Here is a 21,719-nt window from a genome sequence, read left to right on the forward strand (position 1 = left end):
AATATTTTCAATCCCTGCTCAAAAAGTCACCATACATTTGCTAATTTTCATACCAGTGGCATCATAACATTAGCAAACCGTATTATATAAATATGTACAGAATAAAAAATGAGGTAACCTCTAACTAACTTTATCATCAGGTAGTATTATTATCTTTCAAGCTGTTACAATCACATCACTTGCATCCACAGTTAATCCACATATAATTTCAAAAACTTGTTATATACTGTTGACTGTTGTATCATGAGGGAGACTTGCATTCTTCCATTGCTGAATGAAATCAAAAATGATTTTGGTGGCAGATGATGACATGGGTGCAGTTTGGAAATATGGTGGTTGGTTTCTTCAGAAGCAGTAAAGGTGCACTTTCTTCTATGTGCCATTTCAGTCCACATGGTCACAATAGAGGCACCAGTGTATGCAAATGAATACTGCTGTTGCAACAGGTTTAGTAAATAGCCCTTAAGACCTTACAGCTACTGGAATACTTCTTTGAGGTTGTACTGAAGCAAAGTGTCGCTTTGAGCTAAATGCTAATGTGTGCTCTGAATAACATTGCTGACATGCAGGTATAATGTTTACTATGTTCACCATCTTAAATTTGGTGTGTTATTATGCTACTCTTTGCTAATTAGCACTAAACATAGTCATTGGGATTGATGATCTAGAAACTATGATTCTGTAGAAAACTATTCACTCAGTAGCTGTGTCCGACATTATCATCGTGGCAGCCACACTGCCATCAAAGTGAAAAAGTCATAGCCTCCCTCTTAATGGGCAAAATAAAATGCATATAACAACAGGTGGGTGTGAAAGGACCTTGTGAGGCCCCAGCAGTCAGACTGTTCCCCTTAAGGTACTATATCTGCTGTGTCTTTTTCTCTCTATCACACAGAGACACACACACACACCAACAGATGAGTTGCTCTACAGTGAAATCTGCTGTTTATTATAGGCGTGACAGCTTAACTTGAGTGTAGCCCCCCAGCTATTGCAACACTAAAACCAATAACCAGCAACACAAACCCGCTGCTGCATGGGACTGCACAGGACAGCAGAGCACAACACCAACCAGTTCACAAGTTAGGAGTGATGACAGAAATTATGTAAAGTCTCCTGCAGCTGCTTTGAGGTTTTGGGCAAAAATCTGGTTCCTGGTATATTGAAACAAGTCACCTGCTGTTGTGTTTGTGTAGCGCAGCGTGGAAATGGACGGCTTCTGAACAAACACTACAGGCCTGGATTTCACAGGGTGCTGGAGTGTAGAGGGACTATTAACTTCCATTTCAGCTCACTCAAAAATATTAACACAAACTTCCATTCACATTTGCAATTACTATCCAGTAGATGAGATATAACATCCGTTTACAGTACAGAATGTTTTCGTTGTTAAAACTTTGATGAAATCCAGATTTCTGAATTGATTGCAATTTAAAGTAAGGTGAGTGCTTATTGAGAAAGCAGTGCGAAATTGCTGTGCAAGTCAATGAAGACAGTGAATCCTCAGTATTAGAGATGCTGGATATGTTTTTCACGCAATGCTGAAATTCATGCATGTCACATGGTGTTATTTTCATGGACACTTCAAAGGAAAGTGGAATCAAAGATCTTGTACTTTTTGGCATCAGAGCCTCACCGATGCTTCCCATTTTCATCTTTGGTCCACAGAGTCCTGTTATCTGCCTCATGGCAACATGTCACCTAGTTGTCCATAACTAACTCCAATTTTAATACCAGCTGTCCTTCCATCCCTCTCCTCTCTGTCCTCCCCCTGCTTCCTGTTCAGCTCCCTCTCATTGTTCATCCCATCTCTTTCCTCCTGCATGCTGGCAATCGACACATTACCATTGCTGTCATCTGCTCTAATACATGCTACACGCAGCCCGACAGCATCCGTATGGCCCCGTCCTGTCCAGCACAGCAGAAACATGTTGGCCCCATATGGAGCTTCCCCACGGGGAGAATGTATGTGGGACGGCTGGTGGATGTCAGCAAGGATGCTAGCTAGATGATGCTAATAGTGTTGTGACTTTTATAGTGCTCCTGTACAGTAATGATGTGGAAACCTTAAACTGCTTAAACTGGAAGATGGAACCATTTTGGCAAAGCCCTGTAGCTTCCTGTCTGTTTCTGTTTTAGTCTTAGATTTCCATTTTCATTAGAGTTTTTTGTTTTTTAAGATTATTAAAACTTTCTCAATCTGCACAATTACTTTGCTATCCTTGTTCTCTGTACCCAAAGGGTTAACATCAGGGCAACACCAACCCACTTCGTTGTTGTTTCCATGCACTAATGATAAAAGAGAAGAGCCAAAATCAGACAGCATACGAGCTTGCGCCGCTTAATCTCCCCTCCTCTGGCTCAGCCTAACTGACATTTTCTTAATTGATTCCTCTCAGGATTCCAACATTTTAATTAGGTCACTGCAAATCTCCTCCCACGCAGTTATTCTGAAAAACTTTTTTTATTACATCATGGTTGTCATTTGCTTCTTCTTCCTTTCTTTCTTTTTTGCACTTGTCAGTTTTGCTCAGCGGGTTATCTTACTAATGATGTACGCTGGTTTTTGCAAACAAATCTTGCTGCCAAAAGTGAATACAGCAGAGGTGTATATATAAAAAATGGAATAATGGCATTGAGTAAATGAGTTGGATTAAATAAAGAGGCCTGTTTAGTGTAAGATAATCACAATATCTGTAAAAAAAAAACAAAAAAAAAACAAGGTGTTGCACCTGATATCAGCTGTCTGGATTGTATGTGTGTGCACAGGTTTAGGTCCATGTGTACCACATTTTCTGCAGGTTATAACACATGTGTTTATGTGTGTGTAGTGTGAAGGTCTGTTTGTTCTCTTCTATAACAGGAAGTGTGTAGGATCTGTAAGATATTCCTGGGTGTGCTGGGAGTCCTGGCTTATCTCCAACCTCAATGGAAACAAGAGGAAATTGCTTTTTTACAAAGCGACTGACAAGGCAAAAATCTTTTACACGTTTTCCATCTGCACAGCAGGACTTTTACTGTGACTTTAGTGTGGTCCTCGGGTAGTCTATCACACCCTACCTCTCTTTTACAATCAGTAGTTGGGTTTAGTCAACAAGGTGAATGTTGGCTGTTTTTCGCCATTGGGTTGAGTTGTCTTTTGCTGCCTGTAGTTTTGGGGGGGTGTAAGATATCAGCGGCTCCACTCAGGCCTTGTTAACCACAATGATGTTCATCGTGGCTTATAAGCAAAGTCTGATGTTACTTACAGTACACAACTGCTGTAGTCTCTGCTATGTGAGGGATGCAAAGAATTCACTGAAAGCACCAATTCTTGAAGCTTAGCTTGTTCAACCTGTAATCCAGTAATGGGAATCATCAAAATTAGAAGCTGAAAGGAAAGGAAAAGGCAATGAGCTGTGTTTCCATCCCAGCAACACACTGACCTCAGTGTCAAAGTTTCTGAGGCACCAAACTGAATAATTATTGTACATATGTATATACAAAAACAGATAAACCACAAAAGAGTCTCAGATTGAAGCTCTGCATTTAATATTTCTTTAAAAATATTTCCTGCAATGTTCACACAGTTTTAAAACAGCTAACCTGTGAATCGAAGTCAATAGAAATCAAAGCATTCACCATATAATCATCCTATGATAAATAGAAATAGAAATATAGGCCGCTAAAGTTACAGGAAAATACCTAATTATTTATTTAGTTGACACAGTAATCCAGTTTGTGTAGATCTGTCATTCCTGACGGTTGTGCTGCTTTCAGATGTTATACAATGCAAGAAAAACAAGAGACTGAGGAAGTCCCCAGGTTACATCAGTGACTCCACCAAGACTTTAAGTATTTTCTGGCTGAGTGTTGTCTACATTTTCCTTTCCTGTTATGGCTACTGGGTGCAGCCAGGGGAAATTCATGTCATCTGTGTCCACTCACACGTGCATGTACATACTTAGTATACACAATTAGATATGAAAGAGCTCAGACACTCAGGAACACATGCAAATAGATATAAATCTGGCAACCTCACACACACTGAAACATCAGCTTCCTCAGTTGGGCTAGTCTCTTTTTATGCTCTGGTTTGTAGACAGAGTGACTCTCCAGCCCTCCAGAGGAATGCCACAGTGTGACCACCACCAATCACACTTTCCTACCACAACTTGGAGAAGGTCAACTGCGATATTGGTGTGTTGACGTTGTTTGATGCTGATCCATAAGAAAGAGTCTGAGCTAGGCTACACTGCGACAATGCCCAAGGATTACTAATCCACGGCCTTCTGAGAAAGATAAGCTGAGAAAGTCGACTCTATCTTCACCACACTGCAACTGCAGGGTCAAACTTTTGCCTCGTAGTCTCATGTGCTTGAGGGTTTGGCTTAAGCGGCTCTCTGCAACTGCAGGATCATGCTTCTGTGCTGCATTGTGAAGCGATTCAGTCAAACCAGTGCAGTAATTATGTGGTTAGCCTTGGCAAGTGGTGGAGGCTAGCTGACTGTTGGTACAGCTGAAGGCTCAGAAGCTGAAGGCACGGTTAGCTGGCTACAGTGAGGCACTGTGTGGCAAACCAAATCCAGGCTGGGGCTGAACTCCTTCCTTCTTAGGAGAAACTGTTCAAAAGCCGCACAGAGCCTCCTCTGTGTGTGTGAGACTGTGTGATGCAGCAAGGAGGAGCACCCTTACTGAGCGATGTGGGGAAAGCTGAGCTTCACTGGCTGCAGTCAGTGTCAATGCAAAGACTGCCTTGTGTGGATGTGTTTGGAAGTGTGTGAGTGTGTGAGATTACATTCTAGAGTTCAATACTATAACATCTATTGAACATTTACCCCCCAAACATACTTTTTCCTTTTGGATGAAGGCCCTAAGATGAACCCTCCACATTCCCAACTCATCCTGGACAATCATTTTCAAAAGATTTTCCTTGCTCCTGGTGTATCGAAGGAAAGATTTAATGATTATATCATCATGTAAAACTAATTCTAATACAAAGTGCAGATCAAGCCTAATGTTTACTAGTACATACGGAAACCATATGGTCTTGTCACTATAGTAAAGACAGCTTCTGCTACGCTAATCACTCTGACATAGCAGATGCACAGACTGAGGCATTATTGGGAAAATTAAAGCTACTTTCCTTCCTTTTCACAGTGTGAAACAGCTGTCCAAAATTTGAGAGCATGAGCTGGCGTTAGAGAAAAAGGGAGAAAGGCCGAGAGAGAAGGCGATGAGGAATAGAGTAATGGCCAATAGCCAGACCCCGCAGTGACTCAGATCAGATCCCCCAGAGTTGAGGATTAGGTGTTTTGATCCAGATTTTAGGCTGGATTTTAAGCTTTTTTCTCAAGCTGGGCCCATTTGAAATTCTGGTTTGCTCAGTGTTATCATATTGTTTGTGTGTGTGTGCGTATGTTTGAGGAGAAACAAAGAAACAGGGAAAAGTGCTCACGGCCAATGCTTGGTATTCAGAGTACGTCATGGCCGGTGCCAGCCACAGAAAGAGCAGTTAGTCCACAACCATCAATTTGTCAGCATATCTCAGCAAAAAATCCTCTGGGACCTCTGGGAGCCAAAGCAGAGCATTGGCAAGTGCACAGAGGGACTGGAGTGACCCAGCAGGCACAAAAGTACACACAGCTGTACATTCATATGAAACACACACATGCACATTTCATTCACAATGAGTGCAAACTAATATTGACAAATGTATGACAAATATAAATATTTATCCACACTTACATGGCCCTTTCCCCTCATCTCCACAGACCTACGTAAACAAGCACACAGCTGCAGTGTTATATTAACAGCTGCTGTAGAGATGGGTCAAAGACAGTGCACATCATGCAGCCTGTGTCCTCTGAATCACTGGGCCCGCTGCAGGCTGAAATGCAATTTGCAGCACAAAACACACAAACGCACATAAATACACAAGATGAGAGACCTATCACCTTCCCTGACCTTAGATGTTCAGTGCAGCATGCACATACTGTACCTCCACATCCTAATCCACTTCCATACACACATAAAGGATGTATGCAGCCACATGGCCCTCATAAACTTACAGTGCAAATGTTCATCCTTAAAGCATAAGTAACACTGTAGAGGATTTATGTACGCGATATATGCAGTGCAGTGTGCAGCTCCCTATGGCTGACAGCACAAGCATCACTGGAATAGGTTTGATGTCAGTCATCTTAACACACACTGCATTTATGATTCAGCATAAAGAGTACATGACTGCAGCATCACACAGGGATTATGTTCTTATTTAAAATTTCAGTCAAACAAATGTACTAGATTTGTCCTTGGTGTCACTGCTGTAAACTAACACACAACCTGTGCAGTGTGTCCACTGTGTATACAAAGAGTGTGGCATGGAATAAGAGTTCAAGATATATGACTGAGATGAGCAGCAGCGTTGCTGAATATACTGCACCTACAACAACATACTGTAGTTTTATTATATAGAATAGAAATGCAGAAATCATTGTATTTAATCAAATGAAACCATATTATATGAAAGCCACCCCATTCTTTACATTCATTTGAATATTTGACATATGAGTTATGTAAACCTTACTCTGGGTCCCCATGGTGTACTCACCAACTACGTTTACATACAGGCTAGCATTAAGGATATTACAGTGTTTTTAGTGTTTCCTATTTACCCTCTGGCACATGTTAAAACTATACTGTGTTGACAATTTCAGCTCAAGATCCACTTACTTGCTTAATCTGGTGCTTTTGACTGTATCACACAATCCTTATTAACAGATGGTGCTCAGCATACTGGAAACTTTGAATATCTACAATTCCAAGACTGAAATGAGCAAACTCCATCTGCCTATCAGGATCATATGATATGGTTGGAAGCCTCAGAATAAGCAATGAAAGGTTATGTTGGTGCATATGACGTGCTACCAAACTCAAAATCAGTATTTATAGTTCCTTAGTAAGTATTTATAGGTAGGCCAAACTACCACACCACTGTATATGTCATATGTCACAACAATATACACATCATTATGTACTGTTCAATTACTTACAGGCAGCTGTTTCATGTAAATATTAGTTATTCTTACTCTATTCATGTACATATTTATTACATTGCATGATGTTGGTCCCACCCAGATGGTTTTAACACTTACCACATGCAGCAGGAAACATATAAAGGGCAGCTCTTTGCCCCTAGGGTTGCTTTGAATTTAACCTCACGCCTCACGAAGTCTCACACCTGTCTGTCATAAACTAAAGTCTGCTGCTCAAACTGAGAATATGTAACTTTTTTTTTCATTGCTGGACTGGACACAGACCCCTGCAATTCTGATCATGAAAAGGGGTTTTCAACCATCTGACAGGCAAATATTTAGATGCAAATGAGTGCACTAATATTTGGCTGAATTAGGGCTGCAGCTATTGATTACTCGAGTATTCGGATAAAATACCTAATAGACTTTTGCATTTTTAAACAATAATACTATTGTGTAATGGATGACAGAAACAACAGGTTGCCTTGAAATGATGTTACCTTGAGTTGGCTTTGCTGGATGAGCCGGTCTGGTTCACAACTGGATGCTTTCTGTTCAGATGCTGAAGCATTGACAAAGTGCTGTTGTGGTTCGTCAGTTCTACTTTACAATACATGCGTTGCACCGTGTTGTCATCTTATTTAAGTTTGAACATTTTTTGCCTTTTTCACTCTCTGCCATAATGCCAACTTTTGATACTGATATACGTATAAAGACAATGATTCCGGCCCGTGTGGAACAATGAGCCTTAGACAGAGCAGGCCTGATAACGCAAGTGATAGTAATTAAACAAATCCTCAAGGATTTTTTGTAATCGAATTCCTCAATTTCCTCGAGGATTCGTTGCAGCCCTAGACTGAATAACACAATTCTACATGGTACATGGTGCTCAGTATATTTAAACACGAGTTTGAACACACTTTGTCAAAAGCTTCTTCATAAGAAAGTAATCGAGCCTTGAGTTGAGAGTGTTTTGTCAGCCACTGTGTCCAAGGTCAACAATGAACTGTCAACTTTCATATCCTGGTTTTAGAAAGCTGATAAGGCCTTAATCCCAGCACTGTGAGATGTAAACACCTTTTACAGATTTTTGATTGTTGCCTGTTATGTAGGAAGGTGCATCCTCAAATCACACACTCGGTTCAACAACAACCAAATTTTATCACTTAAAGCTCTCATCTCAAACTGCCAGTGATAAGATAGAGAAGCCAAATTCAGCAAAGTGGTAAAGGTTGCAGTGTCCAGGCAAAGAATAGGTTTATCCTCAACTGTTGAGTAAAGTTGGACAATACAAAAAGACAGACACTCAAAGAAATGTGAGAACTAACACAACCAGAAAGCTAGATAATGACATAATCGAGGGCTATCTGTCGTATTGAGGGCTATGAAAAACAAATCAAAAACAGTAGAAAACATTTAAAGGAATGCATCTACATTTTGGGAAACATGCTTATGAGATGAGAAGATCAATATAAATATTTAGCTTTAGCCTACAGCCAGTTAGCTTAGCTTAGCACAAAAACTGGAAAAGGGGGGTGATGGAAAGTCTGTCCAAAGGTAATGAAATCCTCCTCCTACTACCAACTCCATAGTTCACTAACGAACCCATTATAACTTGTTTGCTTAATCTATATAAAATATGTGTATTTCCTAAAATGTTGATCTGTTCTTTTAAACATAATACTATTACGAAAGTAAACATAATAACCTGACACCAGGGTCCATCATAACCACCATGCTCTCCCATTAGGTATCAAATGGAAATATATAAGTTAAGGAAAAACAAAAGAAAAAAATGTAACAGAATAATTTCGAGAAGGTAATAATCTCCTTCTGCTAATTAATCTCCATTGCTGCTGCTGAACAAAATGCCAGAGAAAATAGTCATATTCCTTTGATTTTTCTTCCCACCTTAGAGCCACTCACATCAGGAAAATAGTTACCAACTCATTACAGTCCTCCTCTATTGCTGTTAAATTGCAGTCATTTGTGTCTTTTAGGCAAATAGACTGAGTGCTAAGCAAGCAGACGTGCCCTGCTTGAATTATAATTGCCTTGACCAAATCTCTCTCAATAGTATGTCTCCTGAACACGTGCACATGTGCGGCAGTCTAATATTAATAACCTGACTCAGTCAACATGCTGAATTACATCTATACAGTTTACACGCCAGGTATTTGCTATTATTTTGCATGTACAGCTATAATATGTGGTTAGTGTCCTCACTTTTCAGCCCAACGGCAGCAGCCAGTCCAGAGATGACGTCACAAAACCATGAAGCATGTATGAATGTTACTGGAGAAGTGTTGTAAGACCTACTTGGCCCAGTGTAAAAAAAGACGTATTCATCTATCCAGTGGATAAATTGAGAGTTATATAAAAAGATTGTTGTAGGCCTATTTGTGGGAGTAAAACGGATTTCACTCACAGCAGTTAAGGGGGAAAGTTGAGAACAAAGAGAGAAGTCAAAAAAAGCCCTAGCACCCTCCTGAAAGCTAGACTGACTATTTGGAGGGGAGAGAGAGAAAAAAAGAGCAGTATTGTTCTTTGTTTGAGCTCTCCCTCTCTCTCTCTCTCTCGCTCTCATGCACACACACACACACACACACACACACACACACACACAAACACAAATAGAGTCCTGACACCAATAAGCAGTCAATGATTTTCCTAATGGTTCTTTTCTATGGAAAGGCAATTCTCATGAGGATGGTTAAAGCACTGAAAGCTGTGTGTAAACTCCTTTCCTGCTAGGAGCTCTCTCTCACCTCACACACACACACAGGCATACACAAAAAACAGACAAGTTTATGACCTGTCTTGGCAAGCCTTTGCTTTCCTTTAACCTTTTTCTAACGTCTTTTTCTCTTTACATCTGCGTGTGTACGTCTCCAAGTCAATTAACCCTCTGTCTCAACCCCCCTCCCCCACTCCCCCTTTCTGCCACCATGTTTTTCAATCCTCATAATTTTTCACTCAGCCACAATTTCATGCACTTTTGTCATGTACATGAACACACATGCACATTCCATCATCCTTAACAAACTGCCGTAAAGGGAAACACAACAACCTTTATGCCCTTTATGTAAATATGGGAATGCACAAATGTGAAAGTAAGCAAGAGAAAGGATTTACAGGTTAAATGTTCAAAGACTTAAAATTCAAATCATTCTCCAAAAAGGAAACTCAAACTGTTAAATAAAATTAGCAAGATTCCCTGCTTTCCCAACCATAGGAGCATGGATGCCTTAACTATGTAGCAAACAGGCATACTGACATTATATTCATACACGATCAGCCATTCTAAATATCTTCCCCTCACCTTCCTCTACCCTAACATACACACATCTTTTTTTCCTTCATTAGATTTCCGCATACCGTCCGATGAAATGGAACAGAAACTGGAAGGATGGCTGGAGACAGATGAGAGGAGTGAGTAGTGGCGAGAACGGACTGGCAAAACAGTGAAGGAGAAAGGAAATGGGAATAAAATAAGTGAAACAAGAGCAAGTGACGAGAGAGGGAGTGAATGGAGTTAAAGAGCAGGTCAGCTCCGGCGGCGGCAGCGTGGAAGCGTCTGTGGAGCGTTGCTGATGTGATGGCACAATGATGATGGTGTTGATGATTCACCGCTGGCAGGAAATCAGAGAGAAGAACGTATTATTATCACGCAGCTCAATTACAGCGCAATTTCTCCCCGGCAGCGACAGCCTCTGCAGGGCTCCTCATTGAAGCTGATTTGGGAGGCCTGCGGCATCTTGGGGAACCAGTGAACTACTCAGTGGCGCGGTGAGACATCCCCTCTTGAGGTTGGAGAAGAAAAGGAGGTAGGAGAGGACGACCGGGGAGATGAGGAGTGGGAGCATGCGGGGCTGAAGAGGGTGAGGAAGTAATCGAGGTGAAGGATGCAAACGTGACAGCAGGCGTCTGCATTAAGACTTCATGAGCCCTGCACTTGAGATGGAGAGGGGTGTCAGGCACGAAGGGCAGACAGGATCTAAATGCACTGCCAATGGAGAAAACACCTGTTCAGTAATGAGTATCAGCTCTCCGGCTGGTCGTGATTGTTTGACGTGAATACTGAAGAGCAGCTATTCATGTGGTGCATGTGGAGTGCTTTATCATTTTATTTATGCTCAAATAAGTGCGTGTGTTGTGCATGAGCCAGGATGAGGTAGAGAGATAGAGGCCTTTGTGTACATGCAAACGTGTGTTTGTGTTAGAGAGAGAGTGTGTGAGTGAATCTTTTTTGTGATGCAGGAAGGAGAGTATTATGATGTTATGTACTCTACAAATGTGTGCCCAGAAGCACAGAAGGTATGCTCAGGACCGTGGCAAAGGATGTATGAACACATATGCATTTGGGTGGATTTTTGATGGTCTGTATGAGTCTGTACATTTAAGTAGCACGTCCCAGCTGTCTCCAGTGTACCTTCCGACATCCTCTACAGAGACTGCCCTGAGGCAAAGTCAGCCTCAGCTGAACTGTTTCACTGACCTCACAGTGAAAGATTATTCAACATGACCCAACCCCTCATTTTGTCACATGCAATGTACCAGTAACTGTCTCATACCTATGTAATGGGTGCAATATATGCAAATTAGCTAGCTATAAATGGTTAAGTCAAACAGCACCCTATTAACACGTTTAAGACATTCTTATAGCAGAGACTGAGCACGTGAATCTTTTAACTACCTTATTATGTATTAAAGCTGCACACAATGTTTTATATAGAGTGGATCAAATGAACATATATAATGCGAACGCTTTTGCTTATAATTAAAACACACACATTCAGTTCTGCAGCTCTCCTCAAAGCTATGTAGTGTTTTACAGCTCATTATTTTGGTTTTAGGACTTGCCACTTTGCTGTACAGGTGACAACTATCAACTGTTAGAATAAGTAAATAACAGTAGAAATGCAAGTTACATTTTCATATTTTGCTGCTGTGTACACATTTCATTTCATATTAAAAAAGCAATACATGTCAATTCTGAGCGTCTGAGGCTTCCCTTTGTATGCATAATTCACTGTTATCAATAATGACAAATCTGGTATGTTTAAAAACCTTTTAAAAAGATTTTAAATATTTTAAAAATTGCTGTGCAAAATCTGTAGGATTCAATAGCATCATTAATCATAACAAAAATTGTCTTCTTTCAAAAGCATCGGCCACTTTGCTATGTTAAACGTGAATAATTCAAAATAGGCATCAGAAGCAAATATCTAACATGGTGAATAACTGAACCAGCCGAATCACAAGTGGCAATGGAAAGCTGGGATCACTGAGCAGATACCCTAAACCTTGGCTCATCAGTATAATCCTGAATGAGTGCTCCAATTTACAGATGTCTGATAAAACAAGCTTGATCAGTGTCTTGGCATCAGCTTAACTAAATCTTAAACTTCAGCAGAGAGGAAAATTACAGATCTGATCCCTGCATGCATGGAGACCATTTGGACTCAGGTTAGTTTCCAAGAACAGTCTCCAACCACAGTCTTTGCCAACAAGGCCCAAGCTACACTAACAAGGCTTCAAACCAAACCAGGTTCCTCTGAGGATTATAGAGGGATTTGAGATGATGTCGGATTTGTAGAGGGGATGAGACATTTATCTTTTCTTTTTTTTCCCCACCATTTCTTCCTTCAGGTTTCTTCTGTCTTGCATATCTCTAGCTCTCTGCCTGTCTTCATTGCGCTTTCTTTCGCTTTCTGCTCACTTTCTCTATTAATCACAGATAAAGTCTTCTGGGCTGTTGCCATTCTGCTCCAGTAGTGAGGAAAAGAGAAAAAGGAGGAGGAAGAAGAAGAAGAATAAAAGCGCTGCTGTCAGCTTCTCTCCTCTCCGTCTCTTCTTGGACTGGAAGAAGCTTCCCCTGACAGGCTGGTTCGCCCATATCTCTACCCAGCTGACGTGTCATCACCCTGTGTCTTTACTATACTGCCATGTAGTCTTTTCTCTTTCTGTCACCAACCCCCTGTCTTAGCATTAAAATTACACAATACATTGGGATTAGTAAATGGTGTGTTGAGGAGGAGATAGCAACGCAGTGGCTCATGTTCACTGCCATTAGTCTGTGTGGGTGTGATTGCATGTTCATGTGCCTTTGAATGTGGATCAGAGTGTCAACGTAGCAGCATTGTAGCAAGTTCAGAGAAGTGGGCAATCTGTCGTATGCTTCCTCAACAACAAGGCTGTCAAGTGTTTTTCAGTGCAACGTGACCATTACGGTTCAGAGACAAACACACTCGATTCTATTTATTCAAGGTGAATACCGCAGGGGCTTCAATATAGAGGCTATAAGTGCAGTACACACTGTGAGGCCTGAAAAATTAGCAACAAAAAGGATATACGACTGCCGCCACAGGCCGTCTGACCCGATAGGAATGTGCTAGTACGGCTTCTCATCATGTCCCACCTCAACGCTAAATTAATTTATGTTCCATTATACTGAGACCATAGGATTCTCCCTAAACTACAAGTCAACTGCAGAATTTGTGTATTGAATCAACAACACAATCAACAAAACATTATATTAACCAACTATACTACTACTATACTAACATTTTCTAACCAATTGCTATGTTTAGTGTCACCAGTGGTTCCGTTTTCACTATAGTGATTTCCATGCTTAATGCTCATAACGAATTGCTGGATTCAAAATGTCTGAGTGCGTTGGATACATCAGATTAAATTCAAAAGGCATTATTAGAAATGAAACTTGACACCTTGGAAGTGATTTTTTTTTCTCCAACACCTGGTCTTAAAGCTTCTTAAGCTTTGCATGAAATCTAAAAGGAGAACTTCAGCGATTTAGTATTGCAGTTCCATGAAGAATAATTTAATTAAGAGTTTCTCAAAAACTTCAATCTGTTTCATCATGACTGTGCGGTTGTGGTCTCATTAGATGTGGGTGACAGTGCTGCAACATAAACCCCACTGTTATCTGACTTTAATTCAAATGTTGCTAAATTGTGATTGGTGCAAAGAGCCCTACCCACATAAAAAACAGAAATCAAAGAAACAGAAAAACACAATCTTGGTTCTTCCTTTGTAATATTACTTAGTGTTCACTTAAAGAATTTGCCTCCATCCACAATGTAACACTGAATTGTGTTAATTCTTCAACTGCACGTGTCAAGCAGGGAAAAAGACTCCACACAAAAAAAAAAACTAGTGAAGATGTTCACAAGTTACTGTTCCCTCTGGCAATTTATTTACACCCATTGGATCTGTTAAATATTACTAGCACTATGTTTTTATTTTTACATATTCATCAATTAACATGTATTTTAAAAAGTGAGAGACTGACTTATTTTTTTTAAATCCTATTAAAATGAAAAACACTGCAATCATTTTGGTGTGCTTTGAATTATGCTTAAAACCACATTTGTTTTTATTGAGAAGAAGATCGTGACCAAGACAACATTATGTAATCCATGTGGTGTTTTACATTAGTTGGCACTAATCTGCTTTTAAAAAATAAAGCAGATCTATTTAAAGGGATAACCCTAAAACTACCAAACAGCAAGGGAGCTGAACAATTGGCCTTATAACCCCTCCATATGGTGATCATGTCTCAACCTGCACATGTGTGTGTGCAACCTTTTTGCTCTCAGCTAAATATCAACATGGATAAAACTAATTCGACTCCCCCCACAGCCTCATCTTCCTATCTCTCTCACTATGTCTCTCTCTCTGTCTGTCAGGGCTGTCTGCTAAGCCTCTTACCTATGGGATTATTGGCAACGCTAGGTATTATATAGCTTCATTCATCTGGATGATGCGTTATTAATGTGTTGGGGAATGAAACCATCTGTAACGGCAGCAAAGGATGATGGGAGGATGAGAGGAAGACGAGGAGGGGGGGGGTGCACAGAGGTGCCTGGGCTGAAGTCATCGTGATAGTTTTGCGTGCGTTTGTGTGCGCAAGTAACGAGGGTGTTGACGCCCCTACACAACCCTTACTGGTGATAATTGTGAGGTTTGTTTGAGTTGACTTGACAGGAGAGAGATGAACAGTAGTTATGATCTTTGGTTTTGCAGTGTTACAAATGAGGCATACAAGGGTGTCAAGCTGAGCGCAAAGCACACACAGACATGCAGGCTCACACACAGTCTAACAGGGGAGAAAGGATAACGGGTCTGATAAGCCCTTTTCAGACATGTGCATCACGCTCTGTAGAAATGTACAATCATAAAGACCCTGATCTGATTCTAGGTTTATGCCAGTCTTCCTACTTGTGACATGACCATTTTCATTTTCATGTATCTATGACAATAATGAGTTCTGGGCTTTGAAATATATAGAGAGGTGACAAAACAAAGGAAACACCAGAATAAATAAGCGAAACATAACAAATGCCACTGCGTCCAGACAGGACATGAGGCCTCACATACAGCTGTGGCCTTCACAGCTGGGAACACGTCGGACTGTGCTCTCCACTGTATCTCCACTACCTGTCAAGTGACAGTTCTGACAGCCCTGCTGGGCAGTGAGCTGGAGGTTTTTAAAGAACATTCTTATGTTGGTGATAAAGCGTTATTCAAAAATTGCTGTTGAGTGTATATTCCAGCCCCATTGCAGCCTGCTCACTATTTTTTCAGAGCTGATTAAATTGCATTAGTCAGTTCTGAAATGTAATGAGAGCATGGTCAGGTTAGGTTGCACCAGCTACACAATGACTTGCTGAGCTACTTTTATGTAGAATACTGTACATACTGTGCTGATGTTAAACCCTCAACACACTGCCATTAACTTGATGATGCAGTTATCCATTTGCACGATTAAATATATAATAGGATAATGGAACTTGCTCTTCTCTCTTCTCCTAAGAGTTAACATAATTGCCAGGCCTGTGTGAGTCATGCCAGTGTGTTTTCTGTTCCTGAGTGTATGTGTGGTATTTCTAACATCCTGACACCTGTTGAACAATTGAATGACTATTCCTCCTTTACATAACATCAGAACTGAAAGATTGCTGCCTCTGCTGTAAACAGATTACATGGATAGCATACTGAAGAGGCATGCAGTCCTTTCGGCACCTGTGCTACGACTGTTTACCAGGGATGTGTCTGTGTTGCAATGTTTGAACTGCAATGGATACCCAGACTTTCAGTCTAACCACGCAATGTCTGAAGTTTTAGGATTCCACACTGAAACTTAGATTCTGCATAAAAGTAGGGTCAGCTTAGCGAAATAACATGGCAGGGTTTTTGCACTCCATAGTGCATTATGATAATAATCAAATATTTTTCCATTGCAGGTTTTAAAGGATGGTGTCATGTGTACAAATTACACTTCCAGATCAAAGTGTCTTGAGTTCTCGATGTGTCTCTTTCAAGTCTGAGCCGCGCAGTTCCTCCTTCAGATCAGAGTATGTTCCCACCTCTCTCCGAGACTAACAGCACTTGAAAAAGAAGCTCGCTGTGTGTGAAATCACAACAACAGATGGATGGACTGACGGGCAGGTTGTACTTTACTTTTCTCTCATTACAGGTTTTACAGAGCAACACTTTATTGATGTAATGATTGAGACGTTTGAAATTTTAAATCACACAGTGCATCTTTTTTGGTGCCTCTGGACTGTAATTATGTATGTTTTAAGGTCTGGTTAAAGTAGAATAGTTCACACTCCAATATGATTTACTTTCAGGGAGTGCCAATTTAACTGCCAATTACCACTGCTAAAGTGGCTCTGCTATAATACAAAAACCAGCACTGACAATGACTGGCACATGAAATGACACTGGAAAAATCTTCACCGCCAAGAACACAATGTGAGAAGGAAGTGAATATAAAAGATATGTGGGAAAGGTAAGAAAGGCCTTTTTGTTATAAAGTGAGTAAAAAAAATTTCAGGACATGAAACATGAGAGTGTTGACCCTAAAAAAGACGCTTCATCCTTTAAAATGTTATACCACATAATAGCATATTTTTTTTAATACGCAATACATACAAGAGCTGTCACTCTCAAACTTTTAAGCCTGAATAGATGGGAACTAAGAGGCAAACTGTTCAAATTCAACATACACAGTTTGATCCTAAACTAATGTTGTAAAAATTAATGTTCCTAAGCTGATTCGCTTCAGAGACTTTCGGTTAATGTTAGTCTAAGACAGCTACAGCTGAAGCTCGGGAGCAGTCCTTGAGCCATATTGTACATTTATGCATCAATAGTGTCAAATCCACAACACTTCCACACATCATACAGAAAGGTTTAGTGTCTTTGGCTTTCCAAGTTTACTAAATTAGCAAAAAATAAATAAAAAAGCCTAAAAAGCCTAATTTGCTGGTTGCACACAATACAATAGCTCAGTGCAATTGCCAGAAACTTGTGGTTTTCCAAAAAGCTGTTAAATTTTGTCACATATGGAGAAAGTTGAATTCACACAGATGCAAACATACTGAATATTTCAATTGACCTCACACTGAAAGAGAAGTTCTAAGTCTCATTTAAAGGTAACCTTAATTTAAAGCTCTAATACATGTTCACAAAAGTTTGGTGACTGCACACACACACGCACACACACACACACACACACACACACACACAGTTGTGCATTGTGCGTTTCCAAAACCAGCTACTTTATGAGCACTGTATAAGGTATGCCTCACTTGTCACAGTTGATGTGGCAGCACTAAAGTACAATCCAAAAAAGGAAATTGGCCGAAAAAGTTTTTTTTTTTTTTTTTTTGGTATATGTGTGGGTAACTATAAATATGTAAGTGTGTGTGGGTGTGTTTGTGTAGAGCTGCTTCCCTGCATCTACATCCATAGCCTACATAATTTTGGGCGCGAGTTTTGGACTGTGTGAGTGTGAGTCAGCACTGTGATCATGAACAGTCGGATGAATCATGTTGTGGTTGTGGTGCTGGTTGGAGAATAGACTGGTAGTGACAATGGATTTCAACAAAGCTCCCAAATACAAAACATATGTACTGTACATAATACAATTTAAAAGATAATCCAATCATGATTTTATTGTTCACCAAATTATTTCAATTTCTGGCCCTTTCATGTTCTGACTGTTTTTAAATCGGTTTTGTCAAACAACTATATGCTCATTTTGTCCCACTGAATTCTAAAAAAGCACCCACAGACACTTTGAATACACTAAAGGTAACCATGAGATTAGAAAGTGTTTTTCAAGGGTTATATAATATACAAATATCAGGCTAATTATGGACACATATTAGAACTCCCAAAGAGCTGACAGGACAAGAGTTTGAGACTGTCTTGCACTTCTTGCTCTTCTAATTCCTGTGTTTTCCTCTCTAATCTGCACTGAACAAAATCTTCTGTTATTCACAAACTATACAAGTAAAATATCCACTGGCTTTTATTACTATAAAATTATAAATTAGGCCTGCAGCAAAACCAAGAGTACCAGTGTTGGAAAGTAGCTGTGGTAAACCTCGTTATGGTAAAATCTGGTGTATGCTGTTTTGTGGTTTAACAACATACTGTGGAACCATATAGAAAACCATAGTAAAATGTGCGTTTCCAAATAATTTGTGATGCCATCTTTACCAATGGAAACCATTAGGAAAACTCAGCGCAATGGAAAAAATGTACATTAGAGATAATGTTACGTGTATTACCATGACTAACGGAAACTCTTTACAGCATGTATGAGTTAGACACCCACTGGGCACATGGGGATCAAGATGGAGGCAAATGGAAAGAAAACGCTGACAACAAGATGTGGAGCTGGGAGGCAGACGCTTTTCAAAACTTTACTAGGTCTCCTGCTGAAGGCAGGCTGGTTCAATTCTGGCACACTTTTCAACATCCATCACCAGGACTGCCTTAATAAGCACCTATTAATAATAATTGTGATGCTATCTCCTGTAAAAATGCAAAACACAACAAGACAGGCTAAATACTAATTAGAAATGTGTGATAGGGGCTTTTCAACAGGTAGCTGCAGTCAGTGAAGAAAAAGACTTAACACTCACAGCTAAATAAATATCATTCATGTGATTGTACTGAGATATGGAGCGAAGGAGAGGTGAACATCAAGCCATGGTGTTTACTGAACCAGGGAAGAAAATGTCCACACTCAGTATTTCCCTAAAGACACACAACAGGAAACAAACACTAATGACAATTGGAGTTCCTGTCATCCAGAGCCATCCCATAGAAATGCTGCTATTGTCATACTGTAGCTTCTGGCTCATTCTATTCTGGATCAAAGTGCTGCTCTCCACTCTCTCAGGCGTGGTGCTGCCTATAACATCAGCTGGTGCTCATGCGTCAGCCTTAGGCTGGAGAATTCTGCCTTGCTAAGCCACACACACACACACACACACACACACACACATACATACTGCTCACAGGCGAAGAAAAAAATGAAAAAGCAGTGATTAACCAGTTGAGGGAATGCATGTCGCCTGGGGCGACCAGTTGAATGTTAGGAGTCTGGCGGCCACAGAACTGCAGAGAGCAAGTTGACAACCTGACAGGCAGAGAGCAGGCTGATTGGCTGGTGGACTGACTGGCATACAGACCGTGTGAAGTGCCCTGTGGTGACGGGGATGAAAGCCCTTCTTTAAAAGGTCATGGATGCAGCTCCACTGTGTGTTTTAATAGTGAAATGCATCAGGACAAATCAGTGTTGGTGCAGCATGAACAGGTTCTGACACAACTCATCCACCGTTCCTGTCAGATCATTTATGTACAGTCCTTATAGAGATATTAGAGTAATTCCATACAATAAAGAATAACAACACCCTAAAGTGCTCTAATGTAAACTCACTAATGAGCACCACAGTCACAGGTCCCCACAGGACTGTTAAAGGGATATTACAGTGATATTTCATTAGAGGATTCTCCAAATGCCAGAAAATAGACAACGGACTCAAATGTAACACGTCCTTGGCATGACTTTGCACTGTGGAGATGCCGGCAGGTGGGACAAACAGTCCTACCACATGAAACAAATGAGTCACTGTAAAATCTGCAGAGGAGACAGATGATACAGTGCACAGCTCCAAGTGACTGTGCGCCGTGGCCACAGTGTATCACACTACATCAAAGCCAGTTATCTACTGGTTGCATGGCGGCTGAAGAGCAGGCTATAGCTGAATGGCTGGCAGCTTTATGAAGGGAAAATGCTGCATGCTTGCCAGGAACAACTGTGTCCAATTTCTTTAGGGCAGCCTAACTGCTTGAGAGAAGCTCAGTTCTCGAGAATTTAATTCCAGACATCAAGTTGTGAAAATGAATCACACGCTGCACAGAAGCACAAACACAAGACCCGCTTGTCGTGCTGGCCCCCAGAGCACAGGGAGAAGAAACATGTGGATTTTGGGAAACGGTCTTTAAAATGTCAATGAACATAGTAAGACAGTAGCTCTTTGACTTATCGGTGGACACTGTTCTTTAATTATTGTCTTTAAGATATTTATTATGTGGGTTTGCTGTTGGCTTTGGCTCCACCATAATATGTTGGTCTTTGGGTTTCAAGTTGCCACTACCAATAAACTGTTTGTGCTTTAACGAACAACAGATGACTCCACTCTTTGGACACTCATCAAAAACAACTCTGCAAAGCAGGTTATGTTTCAGTTTGGCCTGCGCTGACTGTGCTGCTGAGCCACGCAGCTACTGGAGCCCATTCCACTTAAAATACTAAATAGACTGTGACAGGTATGAGCTGCAACCCGAGCCCGCGACCCCTGCGATTCAGGCACCTCTACAGCTACTGCCCTGTGAAAGGATGCGTCCTGCCATGCTGCCACTGTGCCCCGGAGAAAACTACACGCTTCAGTCCAGATTTCAAACTCCGCTGTGCGCTGTAACCCGGAGTCTGTGCTGGAGTGGGCTCATTCAAACGGCGCAGTGAGGCTCCTGTCCTCAGCTAGCAATCAGCCGAGGATGCCCTTCTCGGATGCGTCTGTCTAGCTTCCCCTCCGTTGAAGTGACAACAATCAAACACTCATTCATTCAGAGGCCCGGTCGTGTGCTCGTCTCCCACAAAAGCGCAAACTGGGGATGTTTTGACCTGCCTGGCAACCCCTCCGCGCTCCATCCCCGCCGAGATATGCTCTCTTTTTGGACATGATATGAATACACTGGCAGCGCCGCTGTCTTACCGGCTGCTGTATGTGGCGAGACGTCCCCCTCCCAGGCGGAGGAAGATGCTGCTGCCGCTGCCGGACCCCGTGCTGGAAATAGTCGCTGCCAGCGGCTTTGTTGCCCGCGACCCGGTCCCTCTTCTCCCGCACGCTGGAGCCTCCGTTTTCCCTGTCCTCGCCGGAGTCGAGGCTGCTGAAGTTCCACACAATCAGCGTTTGCACCAGCAGCACCGTGAGAGCTGCGATCAGGGCGGACCGCGACCGGCGGGCCAACCTGCGAGCACACAAGCCGCCAACCATCTTCGCACCGGGCTGCACGGAGCTGGAGGACCGTCTGTGTCTCTGCGCAGCGCGACGGGAGGACGGAGTGGAAGTAGAGGGAGGACGAGGGGGAGGTGGAAGGAGGGGAGGAGGGAGGGAGGCTGAGTTTTACGGTGGCGGAGGCGAGGAGGAGCGTCGACAGGGAGAGGCACAGGGCCACCGTGTGGTGAAACTCGGGGTTCAGCCACAGACATGACGCTCCAGGCTGCCGTAGCCTACGACTTTCCCCTCAGCTCTCACTGCGAGAGAAATTATTCTATAATCCGAGAGGAAATCTGATTATGAACAAGTACCT

At 41.6% G+C, this 21,719-nt stretch overlaps 1 protein-coding gene across 1 annotated transcript in view; it reads right to left on the reverse strand.

Annotated features, from left to right (window-relative positions):
* The window catches only part of xylt1 (xylosyltransferase I), a 73,315-nt gene extending 51,866 nt beyond the window's left edge, over positions 1 to 21,449 (reverse strand). Inside the window, exon 1 of the mRNA XM_026304309.1 lies at positions 21,122 to 21,449. Within this exon, the coding sequence (XP_026160094.1) occupies positions 21,122 to 21,403 (282 nt within the window). The 5' untranslated portion in view covers positions 21,404 to 21,449. The remainder of the gene's footprint in view (positions 1 to 21,121) is intronic.
* Positions 21,450 to 21,719: the final 270 nt, after the last annotated feature.

This window comes from Mastacembelus armatus, chromosome 1 (assembly GCF_900324485.2).
Source record: "Mastacembelus armatus chromosome 1, fMasArm1.2, whole genome shotgun sequence".
Taxonomy (NCBI): Eukaryota; Metazoa; Chordata; class Actinopteri; order Synbranchiformes; family Mastacembelidae; genus Mastacembelus; species Mastacembelus armatus.